At 33.5% G+C, this 20736-nt stretch overlaps 1 protein-coding gene across 1 annotated transcript in view; it reads right to left on the reverse strand.

The window, feature by feature from the left end:
• Positions 1-3037: 3037 nt before the first annotated feature.
• The window catches only part of LOC149790474 (uncharacterized), a 50828-nt gene continuing 33129 nt past the window's right edge, over positions 3038-20736 (reverse strand). Inside the window, exons 5-7 of the mRNA XM_089972528.1 lie at positions 19067-19189; positions 9491-10543; positions 3038-7696 (exon numbers count right to left, since the gene is read on the reverse strand). Of these exons, the coding sequence (XP_089828654.1) occupies positions 7209-7696; positions 9491-10543; positions 19067-19189 (1664 nt within the window). The 3' untranslated portion in view covers positions 3038-7208. The remainder of the gene's footprint in view (positions 7697-9490; positions 10544-19066; positions 19190-20736) is intronic.

The raw sequence follows: 20736 nt of genomic DNA on the forward strand, positions 1-20736 counted from the left end.
AATATGTAAACAGCAAATGCATGTTGATTAATCAATCTCAATATTTTGGCTTAGGCATTCAAGACAAAGCAACTTAAGCACAGCTACACCATAGAAAGAAAAGATTGATAGAAAAAAAACCCACCAAACTGAAGGAAAGGACTTTCTATTATCATATCTATAGTGGCATCATGGATAATTTGGTGAATACCTTTGGCTCAGAGTTGTATATATTATTATTGTAGAGACAAATCAAACTGTTAAATAAGTCAAGGTAGTTCTACAAGCTGTAACATCTATTTTTCACGCATGTAATTCTTCATTAATTGTGTGACAACAAACCATGCTGGCCATATCATACATATAAGATATTGCCAACTAAAACGATTGGTGGCATTACTCTCAGTATGGGTCAGATTTGTTCTTAGAATGAATTATTTTTCTCTAATATGTAAACCTGTTTAATTATGTTGGTGTTATTATATATAAATGAAATTATGATGGATAAGCAGTTTATGTGAGTATTACATAAAACAGAAGTCATTTGAAACAAAGTCATACTTGAGAATTAATGTTTTGACATATCAATTTACATCATTACTTACTGAAACAAAACAATAATAAAATGTAACATTCAAAATGTATCAAAATTAGGTAGCAATGTACTGACACAACAGTCCAATACAAGAAAAGTTTCAAAACCAAGTCCCATGCAAACACTTAAATTTCGTGCCCATGATGACAGTGAAAAACAGTACTTATAATGTCCCACAGATGTTACATGTACAAATAATAACATCAAACCAATGAAAGTCACAAAAACCCATTAACTTCTTTCACCATGCAATTGGAAACACTTCTGAAAGGCCTTGGGAAACTTGTACAGAATTAGCACTGTTATCTGAACATTTTATCTGTACAGTACAACAATTTATTTTTTCACAAATATAATTTGAAAAGATTGTCATTTGAGTAGGTCCTAAAAAGCAGTATTTCTAAATGAATACGTTTTCATTACAAATTCATTAATCTTACGATCACCAAGTTTTATGTAAGAAAAAGTAGTTCTGTCTTATAATATTTTTGGCAAAGGTATTTCGTATGGGTGCAGGAATAATGGCAGTGCATTGATTGCTTCCTGTGCCAGCTCTGGATTCTTTTCAACTAATCCACGAAATCAGGTGAGCTTTTCAAAAATAACTTTAATTCTATGGTGTTGAAAAGAATGTAACTGTATCCTTGCTCAAACTGTTCATTTAAGACTTCAAGTTATTCTTTGTTAATCAATGCTAATTACTCACTGGCACATCTCACAAGTGACAATGCAACTCCAGTTTGTAAACATCAGCCATATTCTACATTGGTTTATCTTCTCTTATTACCCATATCCTCATCATACACATAAGATTTTTACCTTGCTATTACCAGGAGATGATAGTAATAGCACACAACCACTACTGATTAAAGATCCTCAAAGATTGCCGCTCTCCACCCACCTCATTACCACTCTGAAACTTTACCCTATTTAGCCTATTTTTAGCTGAGTCATATGCACCCAACTAATTCCTGGCTCATTAACCATCAAGTTTCCTTATGGGGTCAGCAACAAAGTCTGTAGATGGACAACACCTTGTGTGTGCTTGACTCATGTGAAGTATGTTATCATCAAGGGTGTATGGGTATGCCAGACGCCATGTTCAAAACCCTACAAAATGTAAGCTGGGACTGCATTCAATGTGGTTTGCCAAATTTCTCGATTGGAATATTTGACACTTTTTCTCTTTGATACCAGTAACAGTTATGACTGTCTTAGTGACAGCACCCAGTGAGATAAGCTTTGCCAACCCAACTGCTACTTCATCTCTGCACAAGAAGCGGAGCACCTCTACAACACATGGTACACTGGAATTAGAACTGACTTGCCCTTGAGAATCCTAGTTATCAATTTTCAATCACTAAAGGGCCTGGAAAAAAGGACTATTTAGCAATATGATTTTTTCTACCCAAGCCACCCTTGTTATTGGTATGGAATCATGGTTAGACAGTAACATAAATTCAACTAAAGTATTTCCAGGAAACGTCAGGTCCCACTGCAAAGATCGTCCAGAGGGATCCCATAGGGGTGGTGTAATTGTCATAGTATCTGGCCAGTATGAGAGCTGATTAAAGAAGAACTTAAGGCAGGCAATAACTTAGAGATAGTTTGGGCCAAAATCAAGATTAAAGGGGCAACAGACCTATATGTCGGTGCCTTCTACAAACCTCCATCACTAACTGAGCCAAACTACCTAGACCACCTATGGCTAGGAGACTTCAACCTGTTAGATATTGACTGGGAAAATGAGTGTTCACTATTGCAAACAACAAATAGTGTCAAGTGCCTACAGCTATTAAATATCATAATGGACTCATTCCAGGAACAGGCTGTAGATGCAGCAACATGGTTAACTGAATTTTTCTCAAATCTGCTTCAGAAACAATAAAAATTAACAAACCATTGTGATGTCACACCAGGAAATGCTGCGCATGATACAGTTCATATAGAGTCCAGCCTATGACCAATGAAAGTGAAGAAAGTGCCTCGCAAAGTTTTCCAATACAGGAAAGCAGACTATGGCCAGATACATGAAGAACTGAAAATGTAACAAGAGTCATTCATATGCAGCATAGATAACCATTCTGCAAGGACACGGAGAAACGTTTTGAGAAGGTCAAATGGTTAATGGATAAATGTATACTTTCCAGGGTTGTTATTAATGTGGCTACTTATTTATCATGGCTTTAATCAGGTATCCTTTGTAGAACTTCATTTACTCCGTACTGGATGGAGAAGAGGTTTTAGCTTTGAAGGTTGTGATTTCTGGTTTATCTTAGAGCATTCTTATTGATTCTAATTGTAGTGCATTTGGTGCTATGGCCTTCAAACAACAGGATGCTCTTGCCAAAAAACAGCACACACAGAGCACAAAAACCCTTTCAGGAGATGATGCTACAAAAATAGTCAATAATATTGACTGATACTGGGCTCGTGGGATACTAATAAATAGTAAGAGTCAAATAAGGACAAATGACTTGTTTATTCATGTATTTCATTCAAATTATGTTGTTTTCATTTGAATTTTCAATATGTGTACAATTACTTAGCAAGCAATGAGTTTACTACATGGAAAAACCCCTATGAGTCCACTTCATTCTATGTAAATGTACATGCAAGTTAAAGTAATAGAATGGAGATTCCCCCACATCACTGGGACACACCAGTATAGCGCCTTATACATGTATGATGAAGATCTGTAAAACCAGGTCAGGTTGGGATTTTCCTACCACTGCAATACATCGAACCCAAAACTGGTTAAAACTATCAAAAGTAACTATATCGAAAGAAACAAGCATTGGAATTATAATAAAGGGATCCCAACTTGGGAGAGCTCGGTAAAACAGGGTTGAGTTCTCAGTGAACTCGGTAAAATTGGGTCAAGTTCTTGGTAAACTTGGTAAAATTCACTAAGTTACCAAAGTAAGCAAAGTACAGACGCTGAGGGGCATTGTATGTTCAATCAACATTGTTTGCATACTGAACTGTGTTTTATTTGGCGTATCTGTTCCTCTGACACTTCTGGTCAAATTTACAGAACTTTACTGAGGTGGAGAAGTTGGATTTGAAAAGATGTGTATACAATAAAAACTCTGCAGGAAGCTCTCTCTGAATCCCCAAACGTGACGGTATTTCTAGTAATAAGGCACGCACCTCTGCAACTGACAACTGCCAAGAGCCAGTCTCTGCCAAGGACGCATGACATGCAACCAATCAGAAGGCCGCTAACAAAGCTCCTCGGCAAAGATCAGAGATACAGAGAACTCCACTAACATACACAATCAATGGAATAATAAAGAATGACTATAAAATAGGCATGGGTATAACCTGAAGTGGACTCATAAGTTACATTTTAAACATCACAAGTGTATATTAATTATTAAAAATGAATATCAAAGTGGAAACATGTTAATTCAGTGATAGAAGTGGAAACATAATGATTGACACATGACTTCATTACCGTGTTTATTCCGGTTAAAATCAGGAATAACACATTCAATATTTAAATTTGTAGGAGTGACATTCATTATTACAAAACAGCAAACAGCTCACCATTACATAAGGTCAATGTGAATATTATTGCTTATTTTTCTGCTCATTTGACTTTCCAGCTATTAAATTTCAAAAGCATTAAGTTCATACATGTTATTTATGACCAGACAAAACAAACTATTAGCAGGTCAGTAACGCAATTTATTATGTAACTTTCTCCGGCGCATCCACCACAGCATCTGTTGCAATTCAGCCTGTCTGGCTAACTTTTTTGTGAAATAAGTATCTGCAGTAGATATGATTGGTTTTGCTGCACAATAAAAATAGCCTCCAGTTTTGTATGTCAGTTTCAGCTTAGCTTTAAGTGGAATTTCTTCTTATTCATATGCCCCCTCCCTTTGTCAACTTTTTTATGGTACTACGTATCAGATGAACACATCATATACATCAATAATACCATGTAGATGGCCCAAATTGGCTAAAACATATTTGCCAAGACTATAAAATCTGTCCCTAATTGCACTGATTGCTATTGATAAGTGGCTTCATATTTTTTATGGCTTTAAACATGTATCACTGGTAGTACTTTGTAAACTACTCTGAAGTGGAGGTGTTCATTATTTCGGCTTCAAAGCTTGCTAATCCCTATTATTTCCTATTTATCTTGAACAATTCATAGTAATTCTAAGGCTGTCACTGTGTTCATTTTGGTTATTGTAGTAAAGCTCACAGATTTGACTTTCAATCTATTAAGTTTCTGAAGGTTCAAGTTCATACAAGTATGGCCAGATTTCACAAAAGACCATAAGAAAATATGAAAACAGTGGGTTAATAACCCAATTAATTATATAAATTTTCACTAAATACAAAATGCATTGCTGAGTAGCAATTGATTTACTTATTTCAAATAAAGAGCAGAATCAAAATTTCTAAATTTTGTCAGTAGATGAATTCCAAAATGAAGATAAATCAAGCACATTTAAAAAATGCATACTCTTTGAGTATTAATTCCTTTTTCCATCTGGTGATAAAAAGCTACAGGTAGCATCGATAAGAAGTTATGGTTCATAATCTCCCTCTTTTGTTTACATGAAAAAAACATTTCAAATAAATATGCAGTTGTTTTATTTTAAAAAGAAAGCCTGTAGTGTGATACAGCCTTTGTAAACATGTCATAGCTTTGTGCTGCTGGGATAAAACACATATTGTATCTGCTATGTTGAATGATTAAGGGGATAATATAAATTGTATATGGTTTGTTTTATATACTGCTAGAAAACAATTTTATGCAAAAATATAACAACATAACAATGTTTATCGGCCCATATTGCAAGTCAACAATTCTTATTTCTCAAACAAAAAAAAAACGTTTTCATTCAGAAGTTAGTTTCTTTTGAAACATCGGTGCTAAAATACAATACTGAAGCTCAACACCATCCTGACTGGTCATAGTTAACAAGTGTATTGGCTGACTTCAAAGTCAGAATGTCACTCCTTGACTGGAGGTGGAAGATAGATTTACAAAAATGACAAAGAAAATAACATTGTTCATTCGAAGCATTCAGTTTATGGCATGAACCATCACTGAGAGATTCTGTTTTGAATTTGACAAATTTGGTGCATTTGAAAATTATCACTACTGTTTTCTTAGTTTTAAAGCATTTGATTTTGCGGCAAGAAGAAATATCTCCATTCAAAAGTGTTTATTTTGAAACACTGAAGCATGACATTGACCAATAGCTGCTAGAAACTGTCATAATTCAAGTCATTTAAGATTCTGCTCTATTACACTAAGGATGGAAGTGGGGGGTGTAGGCTGGGAGACGAAGTGAGGTGGAGAGGATGGGATATAGCTTGCAACAAATACACTTGTTAAATTTTTTAGAAAATTAAAGAACAAAGTCCAGATGTGCATCAAGACCCATCCATACACTTCTGTTTCTAAATTAAAGTTAAATGCTCAAGATCAGTTCCACAAAACCATGCAGTTACAAAATTGTCATTTCTCATAAACAAAGTTATTTTCAAAGTTTAAAGGTAGAAGTACCAAAAAATCCTTTCATAGGATAGCATGTGTATCTTTTTTTTTATGTTAATATGATGCCACTAGATTCTTGTAGAATAAACCTTAGTAAGAATTATGACACATGAAATGTTACCACTATATAGTTTCTACAGGTAAAGGTATGAAATCTACTGTGTCAACTCGCAAAATGAATACAACAGAATCAGCGAGGAAGACCATAAAACCCACTATGGCTGCAATAAAATCTGCAATAGACTTTCACTAGACTGCATTAATGTCCATCTAGTCTGGTGGGAATATACACCAGGCTGAGTGGACTTTCCCTATTCATAGCGGGCACTTAATCCCCTATCTCTCCATCTATGTGCACCAGACTGAGTGGGCGATCCATAAAATGTGATGTGTGTACTATATATACATATAATTTGTATTATTACAGACAAAGAAATGCCTTGGCAAATAGAAACTAATTCACAGTGAACAAATATTATTATAAACAGAGATGACAACTACACAAAATGAAATACAAACTAATCCACAACGCACAAATTAGGATATTTGAAGGGAAAAAAAACTGGAAGCCTCATAATATTTTCTGTTTTCATGAAATGCAAAACTCTGCAAGAAAATGTAAAGTTTTTTTTACAGTAAACTTTTAGATCATTCCTTCCAAACCTTGAGGACAATTTCATAGCAGAAATAAAAAACAACATTTGTTTATAAATATACATCCTTTCTGTTTCTTTTATACTGATTTGACTGCCTAAAGGGCATATTAGAGCTTGGTTTGCCCGTGTCCGTTTTGTGTCAGTGTTGAAATGTCAACATTTTAACGGAAAAATGAAAACATACAGTTGTTTTTCCATGACATTAATCAATTCACACTCAGAAATGGCTTTCGATTTAGTTGGAAATTTATGATGCATTTTATTTTCAATCCATGTAACCTATGTATACAAAGTTGATAGGTAAGCTATTTTGTGTTTTGAGTTTACAATTTGCCTTCAAGACATGTTGTATTTAGTATCTCATAAAACCTCGACTGTATATGCTTTGGAAAAAGAGTTCGATTTCCACAAATGGGTACAACATACACCATAAAATAAGACATGCCTTTCACTGCAAAGTACAATATGATCTAAATGATTTATGACTCTCAGTAGTAACTTGTACAGGTTCATCTGCTATCACATCTTCTGGCTTTAACTGTAGTGCTTCCAAAACAGCTCCAATTGGAGTTACAACAGTATAATCATTTAGCAAACCAATTACAATTCCTATCAATGAAAGATCATTTCGCTCATTTTCAACAAGGTACACCCCAGCCCCAGAGTCTCCCAAACTTGAAAAAGGAAATCTATTGTTTTCAACCAGATACTGGTTTTTCATCACCAAACTAAAACGTTCATTCCAGAAAATCCTGTCAGGAAAGTGTAAATCACAATCCTCAATTCTTACCATCGTTCCATTTAAGGCAAGTGTTCCTTTTGTCAAACCTGTTGACTTCCCACATTTGATAACTCTCTTGCCTTGGGCATTAGAAAAACTTGTGTCCATCCTCACATGCCCTCCCAGGAAAGATGGAGGTTTTGTGGAATCGAAACCTTCAAGAAGAACATCATCTCAGAATTTAATTTTCAAAGAATATGCATGTATTTTATTTATATCACATACAAATGCATATATTTGCCCTTTGAACAGAGTTTAAGATCGACTACAGGTAAATGTGTATTGACCAAGTGAATTAATGAACTCATCCCTTCCAAGTGTAGTTCTGTGCCATTTGTTGCTATTAACAATCACCATTGCATATTGTTGTTTTCTCTTTTTGAGTTTCTATTTTTATTAAGATTAAATCAATATAAGACTCATGATTTAAACATGAAAGATGGTTTTAATGAAGAAAGTAGAGCACTACAAACACAAGGCTAGCTCAGCCATTCACACGAATGCGGAGCCATTCTCGTACTGGCGCATGGAAATTAGTGTGGAATAGAAACTAAGTGAAATGATGAACCAACAAGAGGTATTTAAAATATTTTAATATATTTACAGCTGATCTATGTCATTATTCTGCTTTAATAACACTACTACTGGCCATAAATCTCTCTCTCTCTTCCTTTGTTCGTTTTTACCTTAAAACTCCCTCTCTCTCATCCCTTGGTCGGTTTGACTTAACTTTTACCATCATTCAGTACAGTGACATCATGGGATGACATAAGCAAAAATCCTCTACACTCATCTTTTCATATAATTTTGTCCGTATCTTGCTATGATGCTCCAAAGAGAGAGAGAGAGTGTCCTATGGACATTTTCATATTTAATTAATTATAATCGATTTTTAGATTATTATAATAGGTTTAAGAAACAACAACAACAACAAAACATTAAATACATTACAGTATGTGTACGATGTAACCACGAAATTTACCATACGTCAACAGGGTTCGCAACTTTTTACAATTGATTATAAACAATGTAGATAAATCCCAAGGAAAGTGCACACATACTGTTACGACAAACCATATTCTTGTAGGTTACTTAGTATAAGTTCAATTTCAAGGTTTTTATCCAGCCCAAATTCTTTTTCTCTCTCACTCCAGATTTCTGCGTATTTTGTCCCTTATGTATGAGAGAGGAGGGGGAATGGAAAGCATAAAGGATTGTGATGAAATTGTGTACCATATTAAATTCATTATTTTCATATGTCACTAATGGTTAATGAGTGGACAGCACACAGTGGCAAGGGTGCCGTTGCAAGAATGTTTATGCATATTATTGCGCCATGGGTGGATCACAATTTGATATACCAATATTATTGGTATATTAAATTGCTTAATACCAACACTTTAAAAGCCATGTTATTTTTAATGTAGGGTATATATATATATATATATATATATATATATATATATATATATATATATAATTTTCTGGGAAATGTTACATCTGAATCAACCTTTACATATCTACAATGATATAAAGATTTTATTATTTCAATACCATAGCATAAAGCTTTCTTTACATTAGGTGGCTGTGATATTTGATCTTCAAAATTACAAACAAAAATGATTGCAAACTTGGGACAGAATGAAAGACACAAATATTTTATAATAAACTTAAATATTTCTTTATATGTCTTGGCACAGATGGGTAAATAATCATCGCATATCTTAAATTAAGAATTGAAACCAGGCTAAAACTGAAGCTTTTTGAAATACTTTCTTTAGAAGGGTTCCTCTTACCAGGAGTTTCATATCATTTCCATCTGAGCATTTTTTCTGAAAATCTAGAAAATTGATCAAATTCAAATGAAATTGAATATAAACAGCTATTTTAAAGTCTGTATTTCAGTGTGGATAGCAATATTTCTTAAGCAAAATATATGAGAAATTTACCTGTAATCGAGACTTGTTCTGGACTGGACCAAGTAAAGTCTGTAGGTGCTACACCCCTATTATTGACCTTTATTAGGGCTGCATCAACAGAAGTTGGCTTATCTGGGTCGAAATGTACATCTAAAACTGTGCCACAAGCTCTCCCCTTTGCATCAGAATCTCCATTTGCTGGCTGAACAATTGTCTGATTGAGAACGGCTTCTTTGTCTAGCCCTATAACATGGGCACACGTAATGAAACCTACATCTGAGCCCAGTCTAACAAATGGACCAAGAGTACCTGAAATACAACTGTTTTCTCCACCAATACTACAACCCATTCTAAGTTTGTCATTACGGTCAATTGGTCGAAAAGATTTTTGTTGTGCTTGTTCATGCACTGCAAATGTGAAGAATCCCTCACGAATATCAGTGGGCAAAACTATCCCCATTAGTTCAAGGGTTTTGGGGAAGTGATTCTCTCCTATAGGTATTACACCTTTCATTCGACAGTACAAAACAACTGATGGCTCTATCTTCAAGCCTCTGCTTTTGGAGGATAGAACAGAACTAGGAGAAATTGCTTGCAATTTAGAATGTCTTTTAAATAGTTCTTCGCCATGCTTGTTTATCAGAATTGTTGCTCTGTGTCTGTCTTCTGGTGAGATTGAGGTTTGGTGATATTCTTTTCTGAAGGAAGCATCAAATGGTTCTCTTTCAATTCTGTCATACTCCCGGTAAATTACTGGTAGACCTAGATGTGAATCAGGTTGGGTATTAAGGTTGCCTCTGTGTATGCAAACCAGAGATACTATACCTTTGCTTTCAATTCGGACGTCTAAGCCTCCCCAAACAATACATTTTTGGTTGCTGAGCTTAGATTTCAAATTTTCTCCAGCAACATTCAGAATTGCTGCTTTTGCAGATGGATCATTGATCGGTAAAATGTACTGCAATGCTGACCTCAGGATGTCATCACTGTGCTCTCCAGTTTGTAAGGTTCTGAGTAAATCGCTTTTGCAAGAGTCAAACAATGCCCTGAAGATGTCTTTCCTAATTTCCGTCTGAGGCAAACCTAATCGATAAATAAAACTGATAATTAAATGAAAAATATCAAGCAATTTACACGCTGACAGACAAATCTGATGACAACTTAAAATTCAAACACCTCAACAAGAGTTAGCAGTGACAAAACTTGTTACCATAAACATGATAAAGAAATCTCATTTACATTAGTATGCAGAGAACTGAGCAATTTGGTACTCATCACTTGTATTATTTGCTACAGAAATTATTAAAACCTCAAAATGAAGTTTTTTAAAATAAGGATTTTAATGATGGACAGATGCTTGTACAAATTTCTTTTCTTTTTTGTTTCTGTTCTGTTCTTTCTGAACCTTATGATAAATGATGTATCTACTGTTTGCACTGGAACATTAAATTCGAGTTTCAGTACATCGATGTTAACAATTTGCAGAAAAAAATGATTTAATTGCTATTCCTCCAACCTGAACATGGACTATATTACTGTCCTGCAGCGAAATACATTTCTAAGAGATATGCTTCTGAATACCTACTGATTTTATTTTCTGTTTGATTTATTCCCTTTCTTTTCTTAAAATCTTTACTTTGTGTAAAAAAAAAATACATATATATATAATACTATGTCATGTAAGTTCCATTCAAAAGTGGAATTTAAAATGTTTATAGCATTATAATTGGATTCTACTTAATTTCCACTGAATACAGAATGAGAGAGAGAGAGAGACAGAGACAGACAGAGAAAGAGAGAGAGAGAGAGATAGATACAATATTGCTATACAAAACTTTACATAAGTGTTGGGAAAAACATTTTTGCCAGGAACTGTCATTGCTTCCAAGAACTGGAAGTAGCTTTCAGAGACTTCCATTTCTCATATAGCACTCATTTTGATGAAAACAAGTGTTTTGTTTACTATGCCATTTCAATTATATAAAATCTTCAGTGGAAGGAAGGTTTAGTAATTTTGCATGCATAAAGAAACTCATCTGCAAAAATTAATATGAAACTAACCAGTTCCTTATCATAAATTTATACACCAAAAAAAAAAAAGTTTAATGAATTGATATTTAAATCTATATTAGGATCTTTGAAAAAACGCTGGAGCTTTGCAAAGAAACATTGTACAGTGTGACCCTGCTATAGCACGCTCCATGGTAACACGAATTTGAATATAACACAGTCATGGTGTGGCTCCCAAAATTTCATATACATGTATTTTTTCATACACGAAAAAAAAGTCTTTCTTACAAGTACGAAAAAACCGTAAAATGTTTATTGTCATTTTGGGGAAGAGATCGGGTATGAATATTACAGACGATCGTGGTGTGGCTCCTGAAATTTTATATGTATTTTTCTTTTACACGAAAAAGTAGTTTTTTCTTCTTTGAAAAATAATGTATAAAAAGTTTATTCTGGGATTTCGTAAGGCTTCGCCAATGTTGCAAACTTGGATTTTTTTCCTTATTGGCAGCAAAATATACTATCTGGCGATATTTTTTTTTGGTGACATTGTTGGCTGTTTATACTTGCATATACAACCATTGGTTTGGATAAATTCAGAGCCCCATGAAAGGATGCCACAAACAAAATATAAAATGCAATGAAATTTATCTCTTCTGACACAAATTCTTTGTCCATATTGACAAACCATCTAAACAGTGCATTGTTATATCATAATCTGCTTATCTTGACATCAAGCTTGAGTACTGTATGTTGTGAGATATCCGCTTGTTTGTTGTTGACATTTCTAGTAATGGAGATCAACCGGATGAGGCATTATCTCGTAATCTATCTTTTGTCGGATTTTCGGCCACTCACTAGTAATTAATATATTTACAAAGACTGACATTTGTATATAGATGGTAAGTAAAATCCCTCTTCTTTTCACTCAGAATTAAATCATTCAGAACACTCACATTTTCTGTAATAATCCATCATCAGACCAGGATACCTGCGTCTCTATGGTCTGTTGACCCTGTGTTACATTTCTGATGCATGCGTAGAAGGCAGCATCACGCTGCTACCAAAATTTTTTAAAAAAAACCTCTTACTTATTGGTTTATTCAATCGGCAGGGAGGATCAGTAACTAGGATAGTCCAAACAATGGCCAATTCCTTTTCAAAAATGTATCCAGATAAAATAGTTTGCTGTAATTTCAAAGGAAACAGATTACCTTTGAAGCACCGATTGTTATCAAAAACTATTCAGCAAATGGAAATAAAATCAGTCTCAATCATGCAATACAATTATTTGATGTTGCTGCCACAGTAAAAAATGGGGATTAGCTTGGTCCTCCAAAGCTGGACATTAGCAGTGACTTTAATAATGCATGCACCCTTCATCAAAGAAAGCTGACTACAATCTTCAATGAAAACAAAAAACTTTTCTTCATAGGATGTAAGTACCAAACTTAAGTAAAACTAATGGAATCTGATGGATTTTTGCATTTTCCAACATGACTGGAACATGTTTACTATGATGTGAAAGTTTCTTTTTTGCAGGGAAAAAGTTTATGCTTACGAACGCTACCAACGGCAGCTTAAAACGCAACTAACTTTGACTGACTTGGGGCATACTGAGAAGAAAATGTGTGTCATCTATCGTTACATGATTGTGTTAAGTTTTTCCATTGAATTCAGACCAATATGGCCTGTGACAAAATTATTGAACATTTTAAATCTGTGTGTGTGCATATTTTCAATGGAATCACTTGTATTGTGGATTCAATGTATATGATGAGATTTGTGGGTGAGTACACGGTGTTGATACTCTATTCATGCTATACATTAGACATGTATATATAAACAGTATTCACATTTTATATGTAGCAATTCGTGGTTCTCTAAATAAACTATTATATATGCCTTCTCTGTTTTCACTACAGGTGTATTTCTCATTTAATTTGCATCGATTAAAGATGGTAAATGTCCTGATGAAGCACATATTTTACTGCCCGCATTTATTACCACCACCCCCCTTGCAATTTTTGGGGGTACATGCATCATTTTCTTCAGCTAACTGACCTGGTTGCTTATAACACGGTTCGGTCTATAACATGGTCGGATTCTATGGCTCCTAACTATCGTGTCATAGTGGGGTCACACTGTACTGCATTCTCACAATAAGTGAAGCATGTTCTCTGTGTTCGTTCCACAGAAATCGCTCATCAATTTGCAGATTTTATACTTATATAAAAAAAATTGTTGTGTTATGAGTCTATGCTCTTAAAAAAGTAACAGGAAAGAGTGAAAAGCAACAAGTTTTGCAAAATTCAACAAATAATTTATTTTTCTCAAATACAAAGTGAAAAAAAAAAAAAGAACTTATGGTATTGCAAATTAAATCCCAAAATAATCCTAGAATTACAGACAGAAAGTCCATATAATAAAATTTCTGAATAAACTTTAGTGGAAATCCAAATTAAGTAAAAATGCTGAAGGTGTTGATGTGCCTGTGGTGACTTGTATTGTGTTGTTGTACCAATAGTCTTTTGTTGAAAAAAGTAATATAATTTCAGGTTTGAATTCAGTATAAATCCCAGTGAAAGTCTCTGTCCAAGAATACTATTTTTTATGAGCACTCCAGAGAAAATTCACTCGAATTGAATAAACTGAAGAAATAAATTCCTGCCCAAATAATCTACTGGACACAACAATACAAATTGATTCTGCTAGATCTTAAGCACAAATGAATACGTTTTCCAGCAACAAGATTATAATTGACCTCAAGTCCTAATTAGCATTTTCTAAAATAAACACATTACCTAAGAAAATTATGTTGTAAACAATACTTGAGAGTAAGAAAACTGAATGAATGCATTTCTGATCTTTACAGGATCTGCGTTCATGATGGACAGTGTCACATGTCAACACCACAATATAGTTAGTTCCACACAGCATCGCAAATTTTGTTATTCGTAACTCTGTAAAATTATCAGGTCAGCATCATTAAATGTAGCGAAAAATACAAATTTATTTTACACTACATATTTAAAACGAATTAGGTACTTTTAGCTACATTTAATGATGCTAACCTGAAAATTGACAGAATGACAGATAGGATAAAATTCACGGTGCTTTGTGGAACAAACTAGAGTGTAATCCCATTCCAGTATCGCCATGGTCAGTCACCAACTTAATTGATACACAATGAACAACTTTGTTCAAGAGTTAACTTACAAAGTAAATAGTTAAAGTGTTTCCATGCTTGGTGTTAGAGTAAGCCTTCAACTCCAGCACAGGTAAATCACATGACTTATAATCATCTATAAATAGAAACCGGCAAAATTCCAAACCAAGCTGGTAATACCACCACCACCACCCATCTCCAACAAAGTCGTTATTGTTTTGAACAAGAGTACATAAAAGCACAAATGGTCTTTTAACAAATCTATAGCACTCAGTATATTTTAAAAATGAAGTTGTCCATTACTGCTTCTTCAGTGCAAACAAAATGAAGCAGAAAGTGACTGATAAGAGTAACATCTATGAAACAGAGTACTTTCATTTGTATTGTTTTTATCCTGAATATCGAAGCCTTGCAATCCATCAAAGAAGTTAGCCGACTCTCCTTTTGGTGCTGCTTTGTTACAGAGAGTCACTGATCAAAGTAGGGAGGGATATGGGACTATAACTATATGACTAGAATAAGTCAGCTTCTTACAGAATTTTAAGTTGAGACAGGTTAAAGACTTTATACACATTTTACAGTTTGTTAGGACATGAATACTGACAGCATCTTTTTTCTGGTATGGAGGCAAATTTTATTGTTAAAACAATCTTTTTTCTGCAACCTGGCAAGACTGAATTATTATTTTTATTGTGCACTAGAAATGCCATTTGCTTTTAGAAACAAAACTCCTCATTTTTGGTACTTCAGTTGCATAATCATTTTTCTACAGTAGATCTGTTTACTAAGCCCTAATATCTCAGGACCCCGTTAAAATGACAATTGTTTTAACCCACCGACATAATCAATATAAGCAGGTTTGACTGTACATAACAGCTGATATAAAACATATCAAGTACATGCAGTAGTTTAAGCCACCCACACCATAACTATTCATTTTTCTAGACACGAGATATATTTTCAAGTTATGTATCATTATTTTATTTCTTTCATCTTCTTAACTGTGCGATTTGGTAGAACCATCATTGGTAATATAAACTTAGGTATGGCATGTTGTGGTACTACTGTTACTCTATAAATTTTTCTATTTCTATTTCTCAAGGCATACTAACCTTGGATATAGATTCAGTTCATGTAATACAATTACCGTATTTGCCGGCCTGTAAGCAAATACTTTTTTAACCAGAAAATCTCAACCTCGTCTTGTACTCCAAATTGACTAATATATGAACTGTCATTCAAATCGCTTTATCTTATGTCATGTAATTTTTCATATGTAAAAAAAAAAATGTCCAAAGGAATATCTACAAACAATTATCATTTTGGGGAAGAGATTGTGTGTGAAAAAATATGGGACCAAACAGAAGAATTTAAAATATATACATAATCATCAGTACTAATACATCAGATGTAACTGTGCTATAGTAATATAGTTCTTTAAACTTTATCATACATATGTGTATTAAAATAGACAAGTTAGAAAATAAATAACCATGACAAAGACATATTCCACTGCATTTTTCTTCTCACAACTCATGATCAAATAAAATAAGCCCAGAGAGAGAGAGAGAGAGATGAAGGTTTCAGGACAATTGTAATCTGTATTGTTTAGTTACCTGATGAGTGTGATCTTGTTCATGTACTAGGGCAATACTATATTCCATATCAATTAATACCACTGAGTAAACATTCCTTCTAGTTTTAGTTAAGTTATCCATTGCCAAACAACATGGCTTGCAGTTTTATTTACATACTAAATAATTATGATACAGCTGTGGTCAGGTCTTTTCCAGATAACATCTGTGTGAGAACAAGATTCTGCAGACCAGATCAAATTAGCGAGACTACCAATAGAGAAATGAGGCTACCCATAGGGTATTGTGAATACTGTACCGCGTAATGCCAGAAATTGTCAGGTGCTTACTCAACTAGTGACACCTTTAGTACTTGTGTATAGAACTGTCAGAGCAATTTAAACAAAACACAAGCACGAGCAAAGATGAAAACCAAATGCTGCCTAAGTACAGGAAGTATACATGCAGTGAGTCTCACTGAAAGGATAATCTTATTTGTTAGGAATGGAGAAGTTGTATCTGCAAAGAAAATTACACAGCATGCTAAATTGATATTCTTGTGATTTAACCTAAATGGAGTCTGTATGGATATCAATATTGTGAATTTTTAAAAACTTTGAAATTGAATGAGTAGGAGTAAGTATCCTTATTGCCAGTAATCTGAAATAGCATCCAGTAATACCATTAATATTCATGAAACCAGAAGGAACTATTGTTTCATTCAACACAGCATAGCGAATTTAATCCTATGTGTAACTTCGTAAATTTTCAGGCCGGTGTCATTAAATGTAGCTTAAAGTACCTAATTAGTTTAAAATACTTTGTGTGAAATGAATTGGGTACTTTTAGCTACATTAAATGATGCTTACCTGAAAATTTACTGAGTTGCAGATAGGTTAAAAATGCGATGCTGTGTGGAACGAACTATAGTAAAAAGACAAAGCAGAGGTATTTATCTAGCCTTGTCTTATATTCAGCATCGACTTATATTTGGATGAAAGAGGGAAAATTTACCAAATTTGCAAGTTCATCTCATACTCCGCACTGGCAAATGTGGTATGTTTGTGTAGAAAATCATCCCTAAGGTTTTAGGGCTCTGCAAAGTCTATTTAAATGGTTTACTAGAATATTATATGAAGTATCTTTTCCTCCGTAAAGAGCCTATTCTAAGTACAATAATTTTCTGGTAGTCTGATGCACGAAATATTTCTTAACTCATCAACCACTGTATTAAAACTGAATTCTGAACTATCAAGTATTTTTGGAAGCATAGTTAGCAAACAGTTTTTATTTTTACTTCTCTCTCATGATAGCTGTAACCTTTAATGTCTGCATTTGCTCTGATCACATTAGATACAAGTTTGAGTAATAACAGAAATAAGTAAAGAGATAGAAAACATTGTCTTAATGCGCAATTCAAAGGACATAATTCAATAAGAAACTATGTTTTAATGCACAGCTTTAGCATTGCTAAAAAATCAGATGGATCCAGTTAGGGAAATTAGGGAAAATATTTGTCATATTGAGAAACTGAAGGTTACTGACATGCAAAATGACCCAAGCTGTCAAAGGCTTGTTCAAAATCAGCAAAAAGGAGGAGAGCTAAAGAATCTGTCTTTTCTGCATGTTCAATAACATTCAAAAACAGCCAAATATTTTGACCTATGTATCTATTTTAATAGAACCTGTCTGGCTTTCTTGAATATCCCTTGGGAGAATGTTCTTTATTCTCTCTGTAATGACTTTACTGACAATTTTAAAGTCTATATTCAGTAAAATGATTATTCTCCACTTGAAAACGTCGGTCAAACCCTTTTCCCATTTTGTGATTAAGGACATTACATTAAAATTCTATAAACAATGCAGCCTTGCTTTGTGGAAACTGAAGTTAATTCTTCAAATCATGTCAAAATATTTTGTACATCTCACAAGGAATGCCATCAGCTGATCCGGGTCTAGATCTTTATTGTTAAGCATACTTTTAATGTTATAGAGCATTATTCAAGTGACTTTCACACACTATTATTTAAATTCTCAGTGATCAGTAAATTTATTTTCATAGTTTAATGGTAATCAATCATAGTTTCCTGGATAGACTGATTTATTGTGGCATAGATTTTTGTAGTTCTTTTCTTTTTTTTAAAAACCACGTTTTGTTTCTTTACATAAACTTCTTTTCCTCCAATTCTCAATTTTCTTATGACTTCCAAAATCTCATTTCCCCATCATAGAAAAATATTTACTATTTTCGCTGAATACCTATTTTATGGTCAGCTAGCCATACAGCTAGTTATGTAGTTATGTACTGCACGACAAACACATTATTGAGAAGACAAGTTATTCCTAAATCAGTGCAGGTTTACACATTAAGTTTTATTCCATTGTGCTAATTTATAATTTGAGGCAATATTTATCCATCTTAGCACTGCAAACATAAACTTCTATGTACTTTTGAAAACATTTGCTTGTCTACATCTACTGATAATAATTCAATAAGAACACTCATGACTTGTAAATAAAATGTATACAGACCATGAAGATAATTAACACTACACTACTATGCATTGATGTTTTATGTAGCTTTGAAACTATAGTCGTTTTTTAAAAAAAAAAAACAACATGCAGACCATTAAAGTTTTAAATTTCTTTTGCTGTAGGAGTGGCAGAATGTAACAATCATGAATGCCTTTCTGGTGACAGAATAAAATGGCTGGAGCCTGCCTTTTGACGTCACCTTCCGCGACCCTCCCATTTTCCCACTTCCATGTTTGTTCCATGTAATAACGAATCACATTTTACAAAGAATATTATATATTGTTTCTGTTTGGGTTTAGTAAACATTGGATTTCTTACTTTTGATGTCAAGGATTTCGGATTCTAGTAGTGCTGTAGTCATTTGCAGAATTGTTTCTATGGATTTGTCAGAAATAATCGCAAGCAGTACATCCACTGGTCGAACTGCTTCAAGAGGATTTCCTGCCAATAAAAACTTGAAATATAAAATTAGGAACATTTCCTTGATGTCTGTAAACTATATTCATAGAGTCCATATTATCATAAATTTTACTAGTAAGAACAGTCATGTCTCCCATTATCCCAGGTGGCTGGAAGATTCTAACAATTTCAAAAGCTACTTGAATCTTTAGAATAAACCACCCACAAAACCAATATGTTGCATTTTAAATCACTGTAATATGAGAATGTATCAGTTATAATGAAAACAGAAAAGCAATTGCTATCTAAAACCTTTCATGCATTTATTTGTGATTGTATTTTGTATTTATTTATTCCATATTTAATGGGGCAACATGTTTAGTGATTCTTACTTGCAAAACTCTAAAGACTTGCAAAATGCAGAAGATTAAAATCTTTGCTCTTAAATCAAGGAAATAGATAACGTTCTAACACTGAAATAAAGCAAATAACATCTTTGTGTGTTTCCTAAAATATATGCATGTTGCATCACCTTTATTACATGGATCTTAATGCATCCACAGAAGTATAATTTTAATGCATTAATTTACATTTCTATCAGATCCTTACTGATATATAAATAAAATATATAGTGACAAAAATGAATTAAATGAAAATACATTCATTTATTTGTATACCAATATGTATATATTGGTACACCTTTTTATGTTGATATCATTTTATCGCCCCTCCTGGCATATATAAGTAAAATGTTCTTAAATTAAACAGCACTTTTCTCTCACAACCATATACATCTGGCAATATAATAATTAATAAACATAATGGAAATAATGATATGTTTGAGTCTGACATACATTAAGAATAAATGGTACATGAAAGAGCAAGCATACTTGTACATTTTGAAATATTACCATATAGTGTGTAGGTACAAGAACATACAATTCCACTTTCAAATTTCTAAATTATTACCAGACTCTTTAAGGGTACCAAAACACAATGAATACACTTTGAAATTTCTCAATTATTATCACATGAAGGGGCATGATGATGATGATGCTTCACAATAACTCTTGCACTGGAAGAGCACCCGAAGTCCACTGCTAAATATAATTTAGCATGATGTTTTCTCCCAGGATGAAGCCCATGCATAAAATTAAAGAAAATACAAATGATGAATTTAAATAACCACATTCTCCTATACGAACTATTTGCCAGGCTGAAACCACTTGTGAACAAACAATATTTTTTGAAACAAAATAAACCATGGCTCAAAACAAGTGATAATGTGCATTTCTTTACAGTTCAAGGAAACAGTGTAACAAAGTAACATGTAAGTAAACAAAAATGATGTATAGTTTTCAAACATGAAAAAAATCCAACAATATTTCAGAAAAGATGCAAATTTACATTTAATGATAACAATGTAATATGCAACAACAACTTTTAAGGAAAGATGGCCAAACCAGTGCAGTACGAAGATGGAGTAAATTACATAAATGATATGGATGAAAATATTGCACTTCATTTAATTAAATTTACATTACAACTTGAAGATCTTGTTGACTGTACAAGGTCTCAAAAACGATTTA

This window comes from Sinohyriopsis cumingii, chromosome 10 (genome assembly GCF_028554795.1).
Source record: "Sinohyriopsis cumingii isolate HCF-2022 chromosome 10, ASM2855479v2, whole genome shotgun sequence".
Taxonomy (NCBI): Eukaryota; Metazoa; Mollusca; class Bivalvia; order Unionida; family Unionidae; genus Sinohyriopsis; species Sinohyriopsis cumingii.